Source organism: Sinohyriopsis cumingii, unplaced genomic scaffold (genome assembly GCF_028554795.1).
Source record: "Sinohyriopsis cumingii isolate HCF-2022 unplaced genomic scaffold, ASM2855479v2 utg001542l, whole genome shotgun sequence".
In the NCBI taxonomy this organism is placed as follows: domain Eukaryota; kingdom Metazoa; phylum Mollusca; class Bivalvia; order Unionida; family Unionidae; genus Sinohyriopsis; species Sinohyriopsis cumingii.
Window position 1 is genome coordinate 884,241 of NW_028316015.1, and position 16,538 is coordinate 900,778.

The following is a 16,538-nucleotide window of genomic DNA, read 5'->3' on the forward strand; positions in this document are numbered from 1 at the left end:
AGAATTACAAACAGGATACAACATTTAGTTTGTACATGAGCAGATTGATGTGCCATTTCATCAAAGCATGTTCATCAACTAGAGTGTCATATGCCTTGTCTGATAATAAATGGTATTTTATTGAATTTCATAAGCACAATCTTTTTAAATACATTGTTTCCCTACAGTCCATGCACTGGACATATCCTAAGAAGGAATGTATGATTGAGCAGGGAGATTCAGCAGTTGACAATCCTCCTCCAAGTACTGAATGGCAGTCTACTTTGCATAGTTCACAAGACTGGAGTAGCCTTCAGGAGGATATGTCCAGCAAGAATCGACAATACTTCAACATTGGCAAGTTAATAATAATAACAACAATAATAATAATAATAATAATAATACCAAAAACACTACTAATAAATGAGAACACTTTTAGAATAATTCCAAGAAGATTTTCAGTACAAAACAGTGGAGGGGTGGGGGTTTCAAATTGAAACCATTTATAAAATTCTAAGTTTTAGACTGAATCCATGTGTCAATTTGATAAAACATCTCAACCATAACTAAATACTAAGTTCAAATTTTGAAGGCTGATTACTTGTAAACTTCAGTTTGGTAATTGCATTAAATCAGCCTAATTTCAACTACATGTACAGTGTGACCCTGCTATAGCGCGCTCCGTTATAATGCAGATTCTTAAAATGTACGAAAAAACATAAAATGTTGCTTATTTTGGGGAAGAGATCGCGTATGAATAATACAAGACAATCATGGCTTGGCTCCTGAAATTTTATATGCATTATATACACGAAAAAGTATTTTTTTCTTCTTAAAAGTAAAAAGAAGAAAAAAATGCATAAAAAGTTTATTCTGGGATCACGTAGGTCTTCGCCAATGTTGCAAACTTGGATTGTTTTTCCTGTGGCTTTTCTTCATGTGGCTTTTTTATTTATTGTCGACATTGTTGGCTGTTTATACTTTTATATACAGCCATTGGTTTGGAGTGCAGAAATTCAGAGGCCCCATGAAAGGAAGCCGCAAACAGGATATAAAATGCGCTGAAATTTATCTATTGTTACATAAACAAATTCTTTGTCCATACTGACAAACCATCTCATAATCCGCTTATCTTGCCATCTAGCATGAGTTCTGTATGTTGTGAAATATCTGCTTTTTTGTTGTTGACATTTCTGGTAATGGAGATCAACCGGACGAGGCATTGTCTTGTAATCTATCTTTCATCGGTTTTTCGGCCGCTCGCTAGTAATTAATATATTTACAAAGACTGACATTTGTATGTGGATAGTAAGTAAAATTCCTCATCTTTTCACTCAGAATTATATCCTTCAGAACACTCACATTTTCTGTAATAATCCCTGTCATCAGAACACCTGCATCTCTATCGTCCGTTGACCCTTTGTTAATTTTCAGACGCATGCGTGGAAGGCAGCATCACACTGCTACCACAAATGTATAAAAAAAAAATATAAAAAATACATCTTACTTATTGGTTTATTCAGTAGGCATGGAGGGACAATAACTAGAATAGTCAAAACGACAGCCAATTCCTTTTTAAAAATGTACCCAGATAAAGTAGTTTGCTGAAATTTCAAAGGAAACATATTACCTTTGAAGCACCAACTGTTATGAAAACGTACTCAGCAAATGGAAAAACTACTCATCTCAGTCATGTAATACAATTATTTGATGTTGCCGCCACAACAAGAAATGGGCATTTGTTTGGTTCTCCAAAGATGTCCTTTAGTGGTGACTTCGATAGCACATACACCCTTCATCAAAGAAAGCTCACTACAATCTTTCAACAACAGCAAAGAACTTTTCTTCAAAGGAAGTGAGTACCAAACTTAAATAAAAGTGATGGAATCTGATGGATTTTTGCATTTTCCAACGTGACTGGAACACGTTAACTGTGCTGTGAAAGTTTCCTTTTTGTAGGGAAAAAGTTTATGCTTACGAACGCTACCAGCGGCGGCTTAAAACGCAAACTAAGTTTGCCGACTTGGAACGTACTTTAAAGTAAATGTATTTCGTCATTCGTTATGTGATTGTGTTATGTTTTTCCACTGAATTCAGACCATTATGACCTGTTACAAAATTAATGAATATTTTAAAGCTGTGTGTGTGCATATTTTCAATGGAATCACTTGTTTTGTGGATTCAGTGTATATGATGAGGTTCGCAGGTGAGTACACGGTGTTGATACTCTAGTCATGCTATACATTAGACATTTATATATAAACAGGATTCACATATATGTACCAATTCATGGTTCTCTAAATAAAGTAAACTATTATGTCTTCTCTGTTTTCACTACAGGTGTATTTCTCATTTAATATGCATCAATTTAAGATGGTAACTGTGCTGACGAAGCATGTATTTTAACGTCCGCATTTATTACCCTCACCCACCCCACAAGATGATTTTTTTTGTGGGGGTTACATTTTCTTCAGCTAACTGACTTGGTTGCATATAACACGGTTCGGTATATAATGCGGTTGGGTTTTATGGCTCCCAACTACCATGTTATAGCAGGGTCACACTGTACCTAGTTATTGCGTGGGGGGGGGGGAGAGGAGGGTAACATTGAGATTCTGACCTTAAATATGACTTCATAATTTTTTTTTACAGAAGGATACAATTTCAAGTTGACTTTGCACTCAGGTTGAAAATTTTTATCAAAATCAAAATTTGGCAAACATGTATCAGGTTTGGAAACATAATTTAAGGATTTTAATATTTGGTACCTTTATCTGTTATTTTTTATACATTTTATTGAATTTTAGCATCTGTATTTACAGTTATTAGGAGGCTTTATCTTTCCAGATGTTTGTGCAATTCATTTTTTTAAAACTTAACCTTCTGTTGGCACTATAGAGTCACAATTGTGCTATGGTGCTTTAAAATACAAACATACAGACAGACAGACATACAGTCTAGCACATAGGTGGGCAAACTTTCCAGTGCAAGTGCCGCATACACAAATTTACACATTGTTGCGGGCCGCATAGTTCATTAAGTAAAATAATATTTGAAATAGCAAAAACAGAAGGTTTTTCTAACTAACATCATAATTAATTTTCAGTTGTTAATATGTTGTTAATATTTGAAAACTTAAACTTCAAAAGAAGCACATTTATTTGATAAACAGAGTAACATAAACAGAGTCAGTGTGAATGATGACTTGTTCCTAGGCCGCATGAAAACCCTTGGCAGGCCGCATGAAAGCCCTTGGTGGGCCGTAGTTTGCCCACCCCTGGTCTAGCAAGTATTTCATTGAAAATCAGGATTCCAAACCTGAATGTGAAATGTGATGAAGAGAAACCACATTCCTTACCTTGGAGACTTCTTTTCTCATGCCTACAGTGAGGTTTGCTAAGGCAGTTACTTTAATTTAATTGGGAGTTATGGTAGCTAATTTGTTGTTAGACTCATAATCCATGGGTTGCTAATTCAGTACCTGCTTCAGCCATCAACGGTCAACTACCTCAGTGTGTCCATGGCAATGGCCCATGTCTCCCATTTCCTTGGTATGACATATTCAGTAAAGTGTTAAATGGGCTGTTAAAGCCAACAAACAAAGAACAAAGTTTTCTAAGGAAACAGCTAACATAGCCTCATTAAAAAAATTTCTTTATATTTGGAGCATATTGTATAATATGTATTTTTTATGTGCTGCTGATGTTTACATTTTTATCATGTCATTATCCTGTCTCACTTGTTATACACTACTCCCTGAGTGATCATATTGCTGTCAGTGGGAGCCATAGAGTTTACTGCATTATTGTGAGACCACCTTATAATGCATTACATGATTCCCTCATCATAAAGCTCCCTTATGATGAAGTATACAACACATATAATTCTACTGCTGAATAATGAAATGGGATCCATGATCATCTTATGACTGGAAGTGTGTTATAATGAAATGGGATTCATGACCATACCCACACTTTATCAGTGTTATATTGAAACTGGATCCATGACCATCCCCACCTTATGATTGTAACAGTGTTATAATGAAATGGGATTCATGACCATACCCACACTTTAACAGTGTGATAATGAAATGGGATCCATGACCATACCCACCATATGTCTGGAACAGTGTTATAAAAAAATGGGATATATGTTCATACCCAACTTATGACTGGAACAGTCTTATAATGAAATGGGATCTATGACTACCCACCTTTTGTCTGTAACAGTGGTATAATGAAATGGGATTCATGACTATACCCACCTTATAACTGGAACAGTGTTATATTGAAATGCGATCCATGACCATGCCCACCTTATGATGGGAACAATGTTATAAGGAAATGGGATCCATAACCATACCCACCTTATGATGGGAACAGTGTTATAATAAAATGGGATCCATGACCATCTTATGACTGGAACAGTGTTATAATGAATACGATCCATGACCATACCCACCTTATGACTGGAACAGTGTTATAATGAATACGATCCATGACCATACCCACCTTATGACTGGAACAGTGTTATAATGAAATGGGTTCCATGACTATCTTATGACTGGAACAGTGCTATAATGAAATGGGTTCCATGACCATACCCACCTTATGATGGGAACAGTGTTATAATAAAATGGGATCCATGACCACCTTATGACTGGAACAGTGTTATAATGAAATAGGATCCATGATCATACCCACCTTATGACTGGAACAGTGCTATAATGAAATCGGTTCCATGACCATCTTATGACTAGAACAGTGTTATAATGGAATAGGATCCAAAACCATGCCAACCTTATGTCTAGAACAGAGCCATAACGAAATGGTATCCATGACCATACCCACCTTATGACTGGAAGTGTTATCATGAAGAGCATTATAGTGATGTAGTGCAGTGATAAATGACCATACCCACCTTAAGTCTGGAAAAGTGTTACGACGAAATGGGGTATATCACCATACCCACCTTATGACTGGAACAGTGTTATAATGAAATGGGATCCATGACCATTCCAATCCCATCTTATGACTGGAAGTGTGTTATAATGAAATGGGATTCATGACCATACCCACACTTTAACAGTATTATATTGAAACTGGATCCATGACCATCCCCGCCTTATGACTGTAACAGTGTTATAATGAAATGGGATCCATGACCATACCCAGCTTATAACTGGAACAGTGTTATAATGAAATGGGATCCGTGACCATACCCACCTTATGATGGGAACAGTGTTATAATAAAATGGGATCCATGACCATCTTATGACTGGAACAGTGTTATAATGAAATAGGATCCATGACCATACCCACATTATGACTGGAACAGTGCTATAATGAAATGGGTTCCATGACCATCTTATGACTGGAACAGTGTTATAATGAAATGGGATCCATGACCATACCCATCCCATCTTATGACTGGAAGTGTGTTATAATGAAATGGGATTCATGACCATACCCACACTTTAACAGTGTTATATTGAAACTGGATCCATGACCATCCCCACCTTATGACTGTAACAGAGATATAATGAAATGGGATCCATGACCATCCCCACCTTATGACTGTAACAGTGTTATAATGAAATGAGATTCATGACCATACCCAACTTATAACTGGAACAGTGTTATAATGAAATGGGATTCATGACCATACCCACACTTTAACAGTGTTTTATTGAAACTGGATCCATGACCATCCCCACCTTATGACTGTAACAGAGATATAATGAAATGGGATCCATGACCATCCCCACCTTATGACTGTAACAGTGTTATAATGAAATGAGATTCATGACCATACCCAACTTATAACTGGAACAGTGTTATAATGAAATGGGATCCATGACCATACCCACCTTATGACCAGAACAGTGTTATAATGAAATGGGATACATGACCATCTTATGGCTGGAACAGTGTTATAATAGGATCCATGACCATATCCACCTTATGACTGGAACAGTGTTATAATGAAATGGGATCCATGACCATCTTATGACTAGAACAGTGTTATAATGAAATAGGATCCATGACCATACCCACCTTATGACTGGAACAGTGTTACAATAAAATGGGATCCATGGCCATCTTATGACTAGAACAGTGCTATAATGAAATAGGATCCATGACCATCTTATGACTGGAACAGTGTTATAATGAAATGGGATCCATGACCATCTTATGACTAGAACAGTATTATAATGAAATAGGATCCATGACCATACCCACCTTATGACTGGAACCCTGTTATAATAAAATGGGATCCATGGCCATCTTACGACTAGAACAGTGCTATAATGAAATGGTATCCATGACCATCTTATGACTGGAACAGTGTTATAATGAAATGGGATCCATGACCATACCCACCTTATGACTGGAACAGTGTTGTAATAAAATGGGATCCATGTCCATCTTATGACTAGAACAGTGCTATAATGAAATAGGATCCATGACCATACCCACCTTATGACTGGAACAGTGTTATAATGAAATGGGATTGATGACCATCTTATGACTAGAACAGTGTTATAATGAAATAGGATCCATGACCATACCCGCCGTATGTCTGTAACAGTGTTATAATAAAATGGGATCCATGGCCATCTTATGACTGGAACAGTGCTATAATGAAATGGGATCCATGACCATACCCACCTTATGACGGGAACAGTGTTATAATGAAATGGGATCCATGATCATACCCACCTTATGACGGGAACAGTGTTATAATGAAATGGGATCCATTACCATCTTATGACTGGAACAGTGTTATAATGACCATACCCACCTTATGTCTGTAACAGTGTTATAATGAAATGGGATTCATGACCATACCCACCTTATAACTGGAACAGTGTTATCACAAAATGGGATATATGACCAAACCCACCTTATGACCAGAACAGTGTTATAATGAAATAGGATCCATGACCATACCCACCTTATGACTGGAACAGAGTTATAATGAAATGGGATCGATGACCATCTTATGACTAGAACAGTGTTATAATGAAATAGGATCCATGACCATACCCACCTTATGACTGGAACAGTTATAATGAAATGGGTTCCATGACCATACCCACCTTATGACTGGAACAGAGTTATAATGAAATGGGAACGATGACCATCTTATGACTAGAACAGTGTTATAAGGAAATAGGATCCATGACCATACCCATATAATGAAATGGTTCCATGACCATCTTATGACTGGAACAGTGCTATAATGAAATGGGTTCCATGACCATCTTGTGACTGGAACAGTGTTATAATGAAATGGGATCCATGACCATACCCATCCCATCTTATGACTGGAAGTGTGTTATAATGAAATGGGATTCATGACCATACCCACACTTTAACAGTGTTTTATTGAAACTGGATCCATGACCATCCCCACCTTATGACTGTAACAGAGATATAATGAAATGGGATCCATGACCATCCCCACCTTATGACTGTAACAGTGTTATAATGAAATGAGATTCATGACCATACCCAACTTATAACTGGAACAGTGTTATAATGAAATGGGATCCATGACCATACCCACCTTATGACCAGAACAGTGTTATAATGAAATGGGATCCATGACCATCTTATGGCTGGAACAGTGTTATAATAGGATCCATGACCATATCCACCTTATGACTGGAACAGTGTTATAATGAAATGGGATCCATGACCATCTTATGACTAGAACAGTGTTATAATGAAATAGGATCCATGACCATACCCACCTTATGACTGGAACAGTGTTACAATAAAATGGGATCCATGGCCATCTTATGACTAGAACAGTGCTATAATGAAATAGGATCCATGACCATCTTATGACTGGAACAGTGTTATAATGAAATGGGATCCATGACCATCTTATGACTGGAACAGTGTTATAATGAAATAGTATCCACAACAATGCCAACCTTATGTCTAGAACAGCGCCATAACGAAATGGTATTCATGACCATACCCACCTTATGACTGGAAGTGTTATCATGAAGAGCATTATAGTGATGTAGTGCAGTGATAAATGACCATACCCACCTTAAGTCTGGAAAAGTGTTATGATGAAATGGGGTATATCACCATACCCACCTTATGACTGGAACAGTGTTATAATGAAATGGGATCCATGACCATTCCCATCCCATCTTATGACTGGAAGTGTGTTATAATGAAATGGGATTCATGACCATACCCACACTTTAACAGTGTTATATTGAAACTGGATCCATGACCATCCCCGCCTTATGACTGTAACAGTGTTATAATGAAATGGGATTCATGACCATACCCAGCGTGTAACTGGAGCAGTGTTATAATGAAATGGGATCCATGACCATACCCACCTTATGATGGGAACAGTGTTATAATAAAATGGGATCCCTGACCATCTTATGACTGGAACAGTGTTATAATGAAATAGGATCCATGACCATACCCACATTATGACTGGAACAGTGCTATAATGAAATGGGTTCCATGACCATCTTATGACTGGAACAGTGTTATAATGAAATGGGATCCATGACCATACCCATCCCATCTGATGACTGGAAGTGTGTTATAATGAAATGGGATTCATGACCATACCCACACTTTAACAGTGTTACATTGAAACTGGATCCATGACCATCCCCACCTTATGACTGTAACAGAGATATAATGAAATGGGATCCATGACCATACCCACCTTATGACTGTAACAGTGTTATAATGAAATGGGATTCATGACCATACCCAACTTATAACTGGAACAGTGTTATAATGAAATCGGATTCATGACCATACCCACCTTATGACCAGAACAGTGTTATAATGTAACGGGATCCATGACCATCTTATGGCTGGAACAGTGTTATAATGAAATAGGATCCATGACCATATCCACCTTATGACTGGAACAGTGTTATAATGAAATGGGATCCATGACCACCTTATGACTAGAACAGTGTTATAATGAAATAGGATCCATGACCATACCCACCTTATGACTGGAACAGTGTTACAATAAAATGGGATCCATGGCCATCTTATGACTAGAACAGTGCTATAATGAAATAGGATCCATGACCATCTTATGACTGGAACAGTGTTATAATGAAATGGGATCCATGACCATCTTATGACTAGAACAGTGTTATAATGAAATAGGATCCATGACCATACCCACCTTATGACTGGAACCCTGTTATAATAAAATGGGATCCATGGCCATCTTACGACTAGAACAGTGCTATAATGAAATGGTATCCATGACCATCTTATGACTGGAACAGTGTTATAATGAAATAGGATCCATGACCATACCCACCTTATGACTGGAACAGTGTTATAATGAAATGGGATCCATGACCATCTTATGTATAGAACTGTGTTATAATGAAATAGGATCCATGACCATACCCACCTTATGACTGGAACAGTGTTATAATAAAATGGGATCCATGTCCATCTTATGACTAGAACAGTGCTATAATGAAATAGGATCCATGACCATACTCACCTTATGACTGGAACAGTGTTATATTGAAATGGGATTGATGACCATCTTATGACTAGAACAGTGTTCTAATGAAATAGGATCCATGACCATACCCGCCTTATGTCTGTAACAGTGTTATAATAAAATGGGATCCATGGCCATCTTATGACTGGAACAGTGCTATAACGAAATGGGATAAATGACCATACCCACCTTATGACTGGAACAGTGTTATAATGAAATGGGATCTATGACTACCCACCTTATGACTGGAACAGTGCTATAATGAAATGGGATTCATGACCATACCCACCTTATAACTGGAACAGTGTCATAATGAAATGGGTTCCATGACCATACCCACCTTATGATGGGAACACTGTTATAATGAAATGGGATCCATGACCATCTTATGACTGGAACAGTGTTATAATGAAATGGGATCAATGACCATACCCACCTTATAATTGGAACAGTGTTATAATGAAATGCGATCTATAACCATGCCACCTTATGACTTGAACAGTGTTATAATGAAATGGGATCCATGACCATCTTATGACTGGAACAGTGTTATAATGAAATAGGATCCATGACCATACCCACATTATGACTGGAACAGTGCTATAATGAAATGGGTTCCATGACCATCTTATGACTGGAACAGTGTTATAGTGAAATAGGATCCACAACGATGCCATCCTTATGTCTAGAACAGTGCCATAATGAAATGGTATTCATGACCATACCCACCATATGACTGGAAGTGTTATCATGAAGAGCATTATAGTGATGTAGTGCAGTGATAAATGACCATAGCCACCTTATGTCTGGAAAAGTGTTATGATGAAATGGGATACATGACCATACCCACCTTGTGACTGGAACAGTGTTATAATGAAATGGGATCCATGAGCATTCCCATCCCATCTTATGACTCTAAGTGTGTTATAATGAAATGGGATTCATGACCATACCCACACTTTATCAGTGTTATATTGAAACTGGATCCATGACCATCCCCACCTTATGATTGTAACAGTGTTATAATGAAATGGGATCCATGACCATACCCACCTTATGTCTGTAACAGTGTTATAATGAAATGGGATTCATGACCATACCCACCTTATAACTGGAACAGTGTTATCACAAAATGGGATATATGACCAAACCCACCTTATGACCAGAACAGTGTTATAATGAAATGGGGTCCATGACCATCTTATGACTGGAACAGTGCTATAATGAAATAGGATCCATGACCATACCCACCTTATGACTGGAACAGTGTTATAATGAAATGGGACGATGAGCATCTTATGACTAGAACAGTGTTATAATGAAATAGGATCCATGACCATACCCACCTTATGACTGGAACAGTGTTATAATAAATTGGCATGGCCATCTGATGACTAGAACAGTGCTATAATGAAATGGGTTCCATGACCACCTTATGTCTGTAACAGTGTTATAATAAAATGAGATCCATGGCCATCTTATGACTGGAACAGTGTTATAATGAAATAGGATCCATGACCTTATGACTGGAACAGTGTTATAATGAAATGGGATACATGACCATCTTATGACTGGAACAGTGTTATAATGAAATGGGATCCACAACCATGCCCACCTTATGTCTGTAACAGTGCTATAATGAAATGGTATCCATGACCATACCCACCTTATGACTGGCAGAGTTATCATGAAGAGCATTATAGTGATGTAGTGCAGTAATATGTTAAAATTAAATAAACTTTTATTACTGCTCCATAAATATAATGCGAATTAAAATGATCTCTGACACTGTGAACTTTGCCAGGATACACAAAGTAATTCATTAGCTGATGCATGCAGTGCAGTGCTAAAGTTGGAGACCTTGAATTCACTAATTATGACTTATAATTTTCCGTAAATGTGAAGTGTAATACCATAAAAGAGTGAGCTAATTATATTACCCAGTGTTACATCAATACAGTGTCTTCGGTATCTCTGAGAGATGAAACAACAGACTGGGACGACCACTATGATGGCTTATGTGGTTCGAATGTCCACCTTGAATGAGGGAGGTCATGGGTTCAAACCCCATATGAGTCATACCAAAGACTTATAAAAATAGTACTAACAGCTGCCTTGCTAGGTGCTCAGCATTAAGAGGTTATTGTTAGGACTGGTTGGCCTGGTGTCATGATAATGTGACTGGGTGGGACACTGCTATATGTCTGCAGCATGATGCCCCAGTGCTAGACATCACTATAAACTGTCACACTGCAGACATCATAGTGATATGATTGAAAAATTGTTAAAGTTACATTAAAAATCCAAATCACACACACACAGTTGATTGGGATTATTTACATGTTTGACAGTCATGTATTAGACATGAAAGTTACAACCTTATCAATTTATATTCATGTGACAAACATCTAATTCTATTTTACAGATACTCAGCCAAGGCAAGCACCTTCTCTATGGAAGAGAGACCCACCTTCAGACATGCTGAAGAAATTTAGAAACTATGAAATATAAGTCCCTCCATCATTTTACTCATGATTTTGTTCTGTTTTTCTTTCATTTTTTATCTTTGAATCTCATTGTTGATTTTTGATATGATAGTTTGTACATGCTGCTGCTTTTTGCATACTTTTATGTGTAATGTCCATTGATAGAGACAGTTACTTAAAGTTTACATTTGATGAAGGTGTGATCTATTTGAGAAGTTGGTGATAGTGGTTTGGACCAAAATTGTACATTGGTACATGCAGCAAATTACAGATAAAAACATTGTGGAAAATCATGTGCAAAAATGTGTTGCAACAAAGTTTAGGAGAGCATGTTGATTGGGAAAGTGGTATCATCTCAAGAGTATATATAATATCAGCAGATCTAAAAAATCATGTAGAATCAAGTGAGATCCACTCTTTACATACCTACAAGAGATGTTATAGCTTTCCTGATCAGTGTATCATGTGGATCATTCATTTCATTTTAACATACCTTGAAAACAAACATTTAACTAAATTACTAGATTTTTTAAAAAAAGTTTACACATACCTGCCATATTCCCACACACTGTTGGGTTGTTTTGAGAATAAAAAAAGTGTGCTTGTAGTCCCGGGAGGGGGGGGGGCTGTATATAGGTAATATTCAGGGATTGGCAATAAAGTCTACTCACTGTACCTAGTTGATAGCTGCTAATGACATGTCAAAATACACAATATGTGGATATATGGTGATAATTTCAAGCAAATATGCTTGTTCTAGGCCTTTGAATTACATACATGGCACGTAACTGTTTCTGGCCAAGTTATGAACATGTCGACAATGCACTTTCTCGCTAGCATGGTCCACCATTATCATGCATTCTTCAGCTGGGGATGCTTACATTATAAATTCCAATGACCATACCCATCAGGAACCCATCTTGCCATATCTTTACTACTGGAAACTTTATGCCTACCTAGTGTGCTCTCTGAATTGCCCTAATACAAAAAAATCACTGATATTTTAATACAAAAAAATCACTGATATTTTTATGAGACAAAATATAGTTATTTGTAAGATGTCTCAGCATGAATTTTGGAAGAAACATTTTGTTGTATGTCACCCCCTTCAATCTTTCTGCATGCCTGTCTGTCCTTAAATGGTAAGTTTTGCAAGTAAATCAGGTTGTTTTCATTTGCTTGTAGAATCTGGTAAAACCATACACCTTTATGTATGCATGCATCTCAGTGAGAATTGCCACTGTGACTCTTTTCATAATGCATGGCTGCCAGCAAATACAAAGCAAAATAGGATGCTCATATTTTGAAAGTGGATGGATGGGTGGGCATGTGTGTTCAATAGATAGGATCATTTATTTGTTCTTTTTTTTTCTTCTAAAAGTGCCTAGTTTATAGCTTTAAGTAATGCTTTCCTGTAATGGCACATTTTGGCATTGATAAGTATTTTCCGTTGTAACATAATAATAGAATATGAAGATTTTACATGTATATGAAGCAAACCTAAAACATCAAACCAAATGGGTATAAAAACTAAAATATTTTGCTCTTTGTTTTTGGAGATTAAAAGTTGTGACCAGCTGAACTTTTAAGCAATTTGTTAGTTAAAGAAGCATCTGATTCTTTATGTTTGTTGTGTTTTGTAAAGCTAATTATAAAGTTATACTAACGTAGATGTTGAAGATTTCAAAACTACAATAATTGTTATCTACATTCAGCTTGTGTATTAACTAGTATTTATATGTATTTAGCACATTGATGAGTGTATCAGTGATGAATTTAACATTTTATGTAATATGCTGTTTTTTCTGGGTTTTTTTTTGTTGTTTCAAATTAACTTGTTTGAGCTCTAAAAGGAAGAAAACTTGCGTTTTAGTTCATTTGGTCCTTTGTCATTAATTTTGTCACACAGATGTTTGTACAAAAGGTGTATGGACAAACTTGCACAAACTTTAAAAAGCTCCTTTATGGAGTGCATCTTTTTGTATATTTTCGTCAGTAACAGAATTTTGAAATGAAAAAGATAACAGTTGATATATTTAGGAAACTGTGATGCAGGACTATTAAATCTGCAAGATAGATGCATAACAGTTTCATACATTTAAAAAAAATGTAAAGGTCATCAGTTTTAATTGAAGTGTCAGTGTGTTTATTGTGTTAGGTTTTATCATAAAACCTGAAAAGTAATTTGTTTTTCCTGTTTCTTAAAAAAGAATATATATTGAAATAGTTTCCCCTTATAGTTCACATTTAAAAACCTGTATGGTATTATCGATGAAATGTTATTAAAATGCTCTTTAATGAATTTTTTTGAAGGGTAGTATAATTGACATTTATCACCTCATTATCATAAGCCATAAGTAATAGGCAAAAAGCTTGTCCCAAACATCATTGGCCAAATGTAACAGAAAAAAGTGTGCCCCAATCATCATAGGCCATATGTAATCGAAAAGCCTGTCCCAATCATCATAAGTCATACATAATAGACAAAAGCCCTGTCCAAATCATCATAAGCTATATGTAATAGAAAAAGTCTGTCCAAATCAACATAAACCATATGCAATAGAAAAAAGCTTGTCCCAATCATCATAAGCCATATGTAATGGAAACATTTCTGTCCCATGCTAGAAAAAAGGCACTTGGAATGGGGAAAAGTAAAAGTTGTCCTCTCTACATTTTTTATAAATGTACCCAAGTAAAGCATCAAATGCATCATGAAAAAGTAATTGTACCAAAATCCATTAATGGATAACATGCACAAAAAAATAGAGTGTGACTGGAGATTTATTATTGTAATTAGATGCTTTAGATTTATAGGTCCATTAATGGATGACAGCTACAAAGAAGAGAGTGGGATAGGCATTTCTGTTTGCATTATCCAGGTGTTCCTATATACCACCATGTTGGGTAACTCTGCACATTTGGTAATTCTGCACAATGATACGTCAGTTCTGTAAACATTGGATCATGTGTTGTTTTTGGTCGAAAATCCAATTTGTATCAAGAAAGAATTATTGTCTTTTAATTAAGGAAAGTGATAGTCATAAAGTGTACAGAAATATCCCACATTTCTACTCTTAAATGCATATGAAAATGTGATTTTTAAATGTCAACATGAATACCTACACCATGACCTTCTTGAACTTGTAACCCAGAAAAACCTTTTTAATATTTATCTTTTAGAATCATCCAGATAAATACATTATTTAAAAGATGGAAATGTTTACCTTAAAATAATACTGCGTCTTAATTCAAATTTCTGTTTTCGCAAGAAGTTGTCCCACGCGTATTTTATCATCTGCCATATGTCAGCTTGCTGCTAGAATGTGATTCTTAAGAAATTCCCAGGCATGTAGTGGCTGTTTCTAAATTCTTGAGTAATTTTTTGTTTCCTCATTAATGAGATGTTGTAAACACATCCATTGTTGGTTCTCATCAACATAATAGTTTTTATAAAATGTTGAACTTTTACTCATTTATTTTACAAGATCGGTTTAGTTTGCTTAATATCTCTTGCCATTTAGTGGCATTGTTACATTAAATTTTACAAAAGCAACTAAAAACCTGACCTAATTATTTGATTGAAATGATGACAGAAACATTCCAAAGTATGTATTTCATTGCCATGGCCCAATGTATTAAAATCACATCTTTTCAAAGCTATGTGCAGAATAGGCCAACATATCATGAAAACACAGGGGTGGAATCCTATGTGTCCAATATTAATATTATTTTGAGCAGAATATTTTGATGACAATTGCCTCTTTTTAAATGGTAAGCATTGCAGTATTTTATTTTCATCAATTGGTCAAAATCAGTATGCATTTTGTGCTAGTATTTGTGACGGAAACCTTAGATGTGCAGAAATGCCTGATAGCAGTATACTTCACATGTCATTCTTTTAGATTCAGACAGTGAACACATTCGAGTTTATTTATATGTGAAGCTCATTGATCTATATTGCTTAAAGTGAAAACAGTACACTGTTTATGAGCAAGAGTTACAAAGTCTAGACACAAAACTCTTTTAGTTAATTAAATCATGCTTTATTTTTTGGATGTGTGTTAAAACTAATTTATATTATGTAATATTTATTTGCTATTATTGCATTACATTGCCTTATCTTTTCCTTAAACAAGCCCTCATTTCATCGAGGACCAACTGGACCAATGGATGAGTGTGTGTTTAAAGTTTCAAGGCAATCCTCCAAGTAGTTTAGGCGGAATAGTGATAACAAACTTGTGCTAACGGACATATTGGATGACAGAAGGATTAAAAAAGTTCTTTACAATAGGCAATGATAAGACATGATTATAAATATTTAACTTTTTGTTTTAGTATTGATCAATTGTATAGTTTTATTTTATGAAATATTGTTTTGTCATATTAATAATTTATAAATAAAAATGTGAACTTTTGACGGTATTCATTATCAGGACCCATTTTTAACTTGAATAGCAACACAAATAAAGCCAGGTAAATATTTTACCTTTCATGAGCTTTAAAGTCTGTCAATTAACAGAAATTTCAGCAGAACTGTATCTC

At 35.9% G+C, this 16,538-nt stretch overlaps 1 protein-coding gene across 2 annotated transcripts in view; it reads left to right on the plus strand.

Annotated features, from left to right (window-relative positions):
- LOC149771970 (dnaJ homolog subfamily C member 12-like) overlaps positions 1-16,411 on the plus strand; it is a 36,384-nt gene extending 19,973 nt beyond the window's left edge. For both annotated transcript variants that reach the window (XM_089948014.1, XM_089948013.1), the window contains exons 4-5: positions 168-336; positions 11,936-16,411. In XM_089948014.1, the coding sequence (XP_089804140.1) occupies positions 168-336; positions 11,936-12,021 (255 nt within the window). In that variant the 3' untranslated portion in view covers positions 12,022-16,411. The remainder of the gene's footprint in view (positions 1-167; positions 337-11,935) is intronic.
- The last annotated feature ends 127 nt before the right edge of the window (positions 16,412-16,538 follow it).